General features: G+C 40.3%; 1 protein-coding gene across 1 annotated transcript; it reads right to left on the bottom strand.

Moving 5' to 3' along the window:
* Positions 1–185: 185 nt before the first annotated feature.
* On the bottom strand, positions 186–8,808 carry rlbp1 (retinaldehyde binding protein 1). The gene is made up of 8 exons (XM_015386516.1): positions 8,780–8,808; positions 8,307–8,371; positions 4,400–4,528; positions 3,715–3,919; positions 3,407–3,585; positions 3,154–3,312; positions 2,948–3,058; positions 186–886 (listed from the first exon to the last, which is right to left on the bottom strand). Exons 2-8 carry the CDS (start codon positions 8,316–8,318, stop codon positions 758–760), a joined length of 924 nt encoding a protein of 307 aa, XP_015242002.1. The 5' UTR covers positions 8,319–8,371; positions 8,780–8,808; the 3' UTR covers positions 186–757.
* Between the last annotated feature and the right edge of the window lie 676 nt (positions 8,809–9,484).

Here is a 9,484-nt window from a genome sequence, read left to right as displayed (position 1 = left end):
TAATATGCAAATCAAAGAATTAAGCCAAACCCACATTTATATACAGTTTATTGACATCATCACTGGTGTTTAAAGAAGGATGTTTGAAGAAATTTATGGATATTTTTCTAACACTGAAAATGAATCTAATCAAACACAAAAGTCAGGCACTTGGTGACATATAAGCCTTGAGGTGGAGAGTAGAGGAAGCTGTGGCCTGGCTGCTGTGTGGCTGCACCTCTGTTCAAACAAACCCAGTTCTACAGAACAGTGGGCAGACATGGAAGGTTCACTTCTGAACTGGATGCATTTCATTTGGCGAGTAAAATGGGAAAACGCTGACATCTGTAAAACAAATAATAAATCTGTTTACACAGAGAACGTGGGCCGGGTTTCCCAGTCACGTTGAAGTGACTCAGCTGTGACCACAGCGTGTGGAAATCTGGGGGCTTTTCAGGAAGGTGTAGGAAAGTGTCGGACAAATGACTCATAGATGACTTGTTAGCTTTCTGGATGACATTTGACCTCTTAGGAGGTTTCAGTGTAAATGTGAAGTGATTCTTCTTGGATAATAACTTTGTTAAATGCTAAAATCAATTAATGTTCTATAAACTGTTTTTTATCTGCATCACATGGTTTCATCAGAACATGTGGAAATCCCGTCTCCAGTGTTTCATTCACGACTTTTCTCCCTACAGCCACACAGCTGGCTTGGTCTGTCGAGTCTCCCTCCCCCTCATCTCAGGCCTCAGGCTGCCTGTAACCGGATGGAGGACGGTCAGTCGAACAGCTTGCTCGCTGTGGCCTTGCCGTCATACTTGGAACCTTTTCCATCAAACTCAGATGGAAGAATTTCGGGGTCAAACTCCTTGTAGTAGTTTTCCAGTTCATCTCCGTGGACAAACACCTACAGAGAAGAGAGCAAATGAAATCCGTCCACATGAGTCACTTGTCCCCTCATACAGATTACAGACATCTTCTTTTTCATGCATTAACTCCAACAAGTAACCAGTGTTCTGAAATGCATGCCAGATTCTGCAGAACCTTTCTGTTTCTGATTTAGACGGCAAGATGAACATTTTTCTCTGTCTCTACAGTAAAGTCCAGCTTTTATCAGACATTTTTCCAAGATTAAACCTCTTCTTGCAAGGCATCACTTAGAAGCTGTAATCCATGCCTTTGTTACATCTCAGCTGGATTACTGTAACGCACTTTATTCCGGGGTGAGCCTCCCCTCCCTTGCATGTCTCCAGTTAGTACAAAATGCGGCCTTTTAACAGGAGTGCATCAGAGGAAGCAGATTACTCCCATCCTGGCCTCCCTCCATTGGCTGTCTGTGCATTTTAGAGTTCATTTTAAGATTCTTTTAAGGCTTTAAATGAATCAGCCCCTCCCTACCTTTCTGAGCTTCTTCACCCCTATGCTCCCACTCTGTGCTTCAGGTCAGCTGACCTGCTGCTCCTTGAGGTGAGGCAGCTCAGAGGAGACACAACTTTATCAGTTGTTGCTCCTCATGAGGGAGGATTGAAGATTGCCATTTATGTTAAAAAAGAAAAAACAATCTTAAACAGAGGGGGGGGGCTCAGATTCCAGCTCTCAAAAACCTACAACACAGTTAATTCCTTCCCGCTATCATTTCAACCCCCATGTAGGGGACAAAACATCTCATCTGGGCAGCCCAGCCAACAATTGCCCCTAACGACCCCCCTTTCAGAGACATAGACAGGTATCGGGTATTGCAGGCTAACAAAGCACCCAAAATGACCCCCATTCCTAAGGGGCAGACCCGTTCTTCTGCTTCAGTTTGCATTTGTTTAGAATTTGCATTCTAAGCCAAGACAAGTTTTTGGTCCACTCTATAAAGCTTCGAACTAAATGCTATTTCTGACATTTTGAATTGAAAAAGCTTCCTGGATGGAAGAGAAATGTCTTCAAACGTGGAAACAAGGTCCAGTGGATTGTTTTGAACTTTTTTGGAATGACTTAAGACCTGGGTGGCTGAAAGTCTTCACCAGCATTTCACCAGCATCCTCGTTAAACAGTCCCCTTCACTGTCTATTTTTAAAACTCGACTTAAAACCTATTTTAATTCTTTGTCTTTTATTACAGCAGGAGACTCTCTGTTTTTGTCTTTTTTGTTTTAATAAATAAATTTTATTATATTGGTTTTATTACTTTTAACATCTGAGTTGTTTTTATACAATTCTAACTTTACCCGACATGAACAGCACTTTGTGGCAGCTGTGGTTGTTTTAAAGGACTTTATAAACAAAGTTGAGCTGTGTGTAGCTCAGGCCAGTTCTTCTTCATGATTATTTAGTTTTTATTTCTTCCTTCAGCTTTTAAATGCCAATTTTGTGGAGTGGAAAGCTAAAAGTTGTCCTGTCACCAGATGCTCCACTTTACGGTAAAAAAAAAGCCATTTAATTCTGATTTTATTTTCAGAATTCTGATGTTTAAGGGCAGAATTTAAAGTCAAATTTCTTAGGACTCTATGAGTTTAGATTTTGAATTCCGTTCTCTGTTTTCTTTTTTTTTTTTTTTTTATGTTTCTACACTTTAAATTTATTTAATTTAAGTTATTTTTGTGTTGAATTGAGCGGGTAAGTGATGCACTTTGTCAGTGCAATAAGAAGCTATAAGATTTACATTTGTAAACTACAGAAAAAAACTACTGGAGTAATCTTATTTAAACCAATAATATTTGATGACTATGTTTAGGCTTTTTTTAAGCCTAAACATAGTCATTCCAATGGCAGATCATCTTATTTACCCACTCAGATGAAGGGTAAATACACTTATTTTAGGATTTTTTTACTCATTTTTGCCGTGTAATGTTGCTTCGAGTATTTTAATCAGAAGGACGTTTTCCAGTCTGCTACACATTCAGATTCTTTAATGAAGGGAATCAGATTATGCACAGAAATGTGGAAGCATTCGAAGCGCTTTGGAAAGGCCTCAGACTCACTCTCTCCAGCAGCTTGCTCTTCATGAGGGGTTTCACCACGTTGTAGGTGGTGGTGAAGTACCAGGGCTGGTGGATGAAGTGCACAGCTTTGAACCGTGCAGGGAAGGAGTCCTGGTGGGACACAGACATCAGCACACAGACAATGTTCAAGCAAAACAGATTGAGCTCCTGTTCAGCACAGCTACTGGATCAGATGACCATCCCACCTGGAGCATGTCCACCATCTTCTTAAGCTCAGTAGGTTTGATTCCTGAAGCCTGCTGCATGGTGAAGCCCTTGAAGTTCTCAATGATGCAGAAGCCGTTGATCTGAGTCTCCTCGTTCTCCAGCAGCTTCTCCAGGATCACGCAGTAGGCCCGCAGGATCTGAATGCACAGAAAACAGGTTGTCCCAGTTATGGTTTGATGGTATACCGTCCTCTGTTCTGGGGGGGAGGGGGGAGGACCTGAAGCTCTGCACCTCATCAAAGGTGATCTCCTCGTAGTCCCAGTTCTCGATGTTGAAGAGCAGAACCACACGTCCGTATTTGTCTCTGCTGTGGAGGATGCCGGGGTATCCGGCCTCGATGGTGCTCCGTACCGCCTCTGGAGTCAGATTCTCAAACAGCTCGGGGTAATCCTTCCTGAAACGGACATATCCTGAAGAGAGAGTGAAAAGGAAGAGTCGGTTCTACCTCTTGAAACAAAATCTGTACATTTTTACCAGTCAGTACAGATTAAAATGCATCTAATTAATCACAGCCCTCACCGCTTGTTATTTGGACTCACCCTTCATCAGATCGAAGGCTCTGGCCACGTCGTACTTCCTGGCACGGATAAAGCGGACCAGCAGACTGTCTGGTTTCTCCCCAAAGGTGCTCTGCACCCCCTTGGCCAGATCATCTCCAGCGTCTGCCTTTTCCTTGATGATCGCTCGCAGCTCCTTCACTGCAGACACTCGCTTCTCATCCGTCTCATTCAGCTCGTCTTTGGCCTGCATGGAGAACCAGCCTGACCATTATTATCGCATCACATACTGAGTTTAAACGCATCTCAAACACAGAGGGCGACTGGTTTGGTTTTTCATAACCAATGAATCAATGTATTTCAAACCAATCTGTTGAGAATCTTGAAGAACCATTATGCAGGTTTATGGTTGGTTTTTAGTTGTGACTATAAGTAGATTTACTGTCCATTTATTGGCCCTTTATCCAGGAAAATAATGAGGAAATAATCTGAAGTTTAGTGACTGAGTAAAATAAGGTTAAGCTATTACAGTCAGCTTAAAACTACAAATAAAAAACATTTTAAAAATAACATATGTTGATTTTTTTACTCAGAAGTCAGATTATCTCATGTCTACATTAGAATAGAGGAATAAAACTGAATATACAATGAAATTGATTATATTTTGATAAAAAGGAAATCTTGTTTGTAAAATGAATGTTGTGCAGGAGCACAGCTGTCTGAATACCTTCTGTCTGGTGTGGTCTGGCAGGCTGGCGCAGGGTCCGAACACGGGCCCGTGGTCCTTCACGGTCAGATGCTCCAGCTTGGCCCTGAGAGCCTGCTCCTCCTCCGACACCATGCGGTACGTTCCACTCTGAGGGGAAACAACAGCTGAACATTAATAGACCTTTACAGACAATCTAAACAAACCAATCAGCTGTACTGTAATATTAAAGGCATAGTGGAGGATTTTAGTGAATTTCTTAAAAGACCTCTCCACTTTAAAAATAAATGCACATGCACAACCCTGTACCCGCTCCTGAGAGGAAACGTCTATTAAACACGTGCAAGAATGTGCACAAGCCCATTTCTGCCTCATGCAAAGTTGGTGTAAAAGTTGCTGTTTGCATCACTCAAACAAGCTTAATTCTAAAAGAAGATTTTAAATTTCTCCGCTATGTCAGACTCACCAGTGGTACGTGAAAATGGGGACGAACACGTAGGATGGCCTAACGGAAACATTTCACCAGAATGATTGACAATTAGGAGGCCCACTGATTCTGATAATCCACCCAGAAAAAGAACATCCTATACTATACTTTTAATAGTTGTTAATCACATCAAATGAAATTACTGCAACATTTTTGCTTTCCCTTCATAGCCAGTGAAACTACTGTATGGATTTATCAGGACTGGACTGGCTACTGGGCGAACAGGGCCCACCCCCATTTCTGGGCCCGGCTACAGCTGTCATAATGTAATTAAAAATGTGTAATTAATCATTAGATATTTTGCATATTAATTTTATTTAAAATAACAAATCAGATGATATGTTCAGTTGATTTGTAAGTGGCCATTTTCACTCGAATAATTTCTCTCCTCTTGTTTCCTGTGTATCTCCTCATAAAATCATGGTGGAATGCCAGGGCCAAAGGTTCCCGGGCCGTGTTTGCACCCAGCCCTGTTATCGATAGAGAAGCTTTATTTACAGATAGACGATTTCCAACCCAGTTTGTTGAACCTTATAACACCCGAGGTTTAACAGCCAAGCTGTAAAAACTTCCATCCAAAGAATGTTTGGTGTAAATGTTCGTTACTAAGCAGCACATATGCATGTTTCAGCTCTACAATAATCAGAAATGGTAAAGATCAATTGCAGATGTTCAGCTTGGAGAACTGGCCTGTAAATCTGTAACAGAGTTCAAGTTGAGGATGTTTAAACTGTGTCCATATTTCAGCCCCCGACTGAAACGGCTGCATGATGAAAGATGTTTGATATGGTGAATAATAACCCAGGAAACACCAACATTTAATATGTAACCTGAAAAAATATCAGAAAAGCTGATCTCTAATAATATAGTCAATCTATGTAAAAGGAGTAAAACATTTATGTTTTTATTTACAGCTTTATTCAAATGAAATAAGAGAAATCGTCCTCAGTTATCGAAGCAAAACAAAATGAAAAATTTATCTAATAATGAGTTCCAAGTATTTAAGGTGGGAAAGCCTCCCTGCCATTACCCTAATGTTCAGCTTCCTTTTACTTCCAGTCACGACTACCATGTTACTAAAATTCAAAGATATTTTCAAAGGTTGGAGTATAAATATATAACTGTATGGATTTTTGGCTTTTAACAACACTTTATTTTAACAAATTCAAACAAAAGAACCAATTATTGATGTAAAACAAAGTCAGTTAAAAATCACTTAAGGTAAAAAGAAGTGTCAGCTAAAAATCATTAAACAAGGAGCCTGTTGTCCTTCATCTGACACGGCACATAAAATGAGGTTAAAACCACACAGTTAAATAAAATCCTCCATGTTCTGTGTGGCTCTGTGGAAGTGAAACTCCAGCCATATTCTTTTTTTTTTTTTTTTTTAGCAGCAGTGGCTAATTTTTCTGATAGTAGGCTGACAGGAGACATAAGAGACATGCGGCAAAGGACCACAGGCCGGATTTGAACCCAGGTCAGCCACGTCGAGGACTAAGGCCTGTGTACATGGGTCATGCGTGCTAAACACTGCGCCACCTGCATGCTGGAGCCTTAATCTGGCTTTATTGTTGCACTTGCACAGAGCCACATCATCAAGGTGAGCTCCCTCCTGCAGTCTGTCTCTGCGGGACAATAAACGGCCATCTTTGCTTCACTGATTAAAGATTTTAAAAGTCAGGCCTTTGGCTTATTTTTCCTATTCTGGCAAACTCCTCCTATAAAAACAGAATTTGTAAAACCCATCCCATAAACACTAAAAACACTAATTAAGAGGGAACTTCAGAATACTGCAACCAACCTTGAAGCAGGGTGGTGGCCACATTATGCTGAGCGGCACGCTGGAACAATTCCTAAAACCAGCAGCTTTTGAAACTTGGAACCGGCTGGATGTGGCATCAGAAACTGATCCCAAATATCACTGATGATTTGGTTTAAATGAAAAAGATGGCAATAGATCAGGATTAAAATGCTTCCTCTGGAGGCCAACAGGAAATGGGAGGAGGTTCATAATTGACCGTGTAAAAAATAATGACATGTCCAGTTAATGTGTCCTAAAAGCAGTCCGTATTGGTAAAGGGCAGCGGATAAAAAGCCGAATTCTTCGTTACGTCCGGATAATTCTGTCACATGAGCCGGTTGTGCTCTTTAAGCTTTAATCATCTAATCCACATTGTTCCCAAATGGTATTGGGCCATAATCAATAGACCTCAGTGTGTTGCTTTTTTTATAATCTCACTCACATGAGACCAGAAAAGCCTGTAAACATGGAGGACGACGTGTGAAGCGGGGTCACAGATTAGAAGCTCAGGCTACTGTAAAGAGTTCAGCTGTAGCTGCTGGTTTCACAAAGTCTTAAAGAGGCCATCCAGTCCTGCTTTTTTAACAAATGTTAACTTGGAAATAAGCTTCCAAAACAATTGTTTGTTGTTGTTGTTTTTTTTTTTCAAAGTTCCTGGAAGAACAGGCAGGAGATCTAAGCTGATCAGCTGGTTTGGTTCACGTTACGGTGATTTTAATGTCGATTTCTACAGTGTTTCAGTTTAATTGAGCTGAAAACAGGTTTGGCTTTAATGACGCCCTGGAAACAATGAACTTGCTGTGGATTTTGGTGACAATGATCGCACAGGTTTGTTCATGTTCCAGTGTCATTTCTTGCATCTTTTCTTCTGGTAAAAATGAAAAAAGTCCTGATTCTGTTTCACCTTAAATAGTTTGTTTTTTCAGTTAAATCTACACTGCAACAATGTTCTGAGAATGAGTAAAATGTTCTTAAGATAAGTGCCTTAATTTGAGTATGAAAATAAGATGATCAGCCAATGGAATGAGAATTTTTACCATTAAAACAAGATCATTAGTTGAATTGAATTCAATTCAGTTTATTTCTATAGCGCCAATTCACAACATTTCATCTCAAGGCACTTTCCAGTTCAACCAGATCATCCAGTCACATTGATTGGAAGTTTTCTATCTAAGGAAATCCAGCTGATTGCATCGACTCATTGACTCAGATATAATCCCTCACACTCAGCATGCTTGTAGCGACAGTGGAGAGGAAAAACTCCCTTTTAACAGTAAGAAACCTCCAGCAGAACCAGGCTCAGTGTGAGCGGCCATCTGCTGATGCCGTGTTATATTTTGCCATAGCCATACAGAAAATTAATCAATAGCTTTTAAAGATTTGTTGAAAAAAACTAAACTTAATACAAACCGATCTGATGACAGCCAAATCTGATGCCATCAGAGATGTTTCAACGCTTGCTTTTGGGGGGGGGGGATTTTCTTTCAGTTAAATAATATTAATGTTGAATAGGATAACAGAAAAAAAAAAAATAATAATCATGAGAGGACACTCTTCAGCTTACAAGCTATAGTGATTTTTACTGATTTTACAGCAAAGTTAGAGAAGCAGCTGTGACTGAGTGAAGGTGGAGTACTTACAACGACAGCCATGCTTGGTCCTTTTTAGATCAGCTTCTGGACAATCTGCAGGACTTGAAGGATTCCTGTAAATCAAAGAACAATCATCTCTCTGTGCTCCTGTTAATCCCCTTATTCCTAACTGCGCTATATTTGGCACCTGACTATTTCTGGATTATCTGTCAGGAGCTTTAACCCTGACAGCCTTTTTGGGTCCATTGCAAACAGGCATCCTGTGGTCGTCAGTGGATGTTTGCTTTCACCTCAACATATTAGAGCTTCATTTTAATCCTGAAGCATTTTGGAATATTTCGACACATGCAAAAGCATTTCTTAGACCTTTTTTTTTGTTTGCAAGCACCTAATTATACATAAATGAAATGAAACACTTTTGCAAATTTTCTAAGATTGCATGAATAACTGAAATCCCCCCTAATGAAGCCACATTGTTCCTTCTCTACTGTCTTCCCAACAAGCCAGACATTGAAACCTACCTGATGCGGATGTGAAGCAGCCGGCACAGATTTCAGGGGGTCTGTGTGGACCTGAGGTGGAAGGGATCTGTGATTTGTAGTGTTGGGATTAACGACGTCACACCAGATTACGACCAGCAGGTTTTTTTTTTTTTCCCCAATCGAGGTGAAATTGGCCGTAGGTGGGTTGGCACCAAGGGGGCCAACGATGGTGGCTTTTTTTCTGACCAATGGTGGAGGGGGATCCAGATGATGATGTAATGTGTGAATAAACTTCAGGTTGGGGGGGTTTGGTTTCTGCTCACATCCTAGACGGATTTACATGTTTCTGACAAGCGACCATTGTGGAGCTCTGGTTTCTGCAACGTGAACTAAAGTGTTTGGAAAGATGGGAAATTGGACATATTTCAGACATCTGCAAAAATAGAACTAAATTCAACGCAGTTTTTATACAAATAAGGCATTTTTTGCATTATAATTGTTTTCTTAACATTATTAATGTATCTATATTTAATTCATTGGAATATTATGTGGAGAAGTACTTCTACTAAGAAGAGCAACTTTTTCCATACCTTGTACTCAAAGTGCACCTGGTTATTTTAACTACTATTAAACATCTTTCAGATCAATGTTTTTGTGACTTGTATGTTTATTTTTGAAGCTCTCTGTGATCTATTTTTCATAATTAGTCGACTCGGCAAGAGACAAACCTGCATTTCCCTTTGA

The sequence above is a fragment of the Cyprinodon variegatus genome, unplaced genomic scaffold (assembly GCF_000732505.1).
Source record: "Cyprinodon variegatus isolate N-32 unplaced genomic scaffold, C_variegatus-1.0 Scaffold370, whole genome shotgun sequence".
Classification (NCBI taxonomy): Eukaryota; Metazoa; Chordata; class Actinopteri; order Cyprinodontiformes; family Cyprinodontidae; genus Cyprinodon; species Cyprinodon variegatus.
Note: the sequence above shows the minus strand (reverse complement) of the source record. Positions and strands in the feature narration are given on the sequence as shown.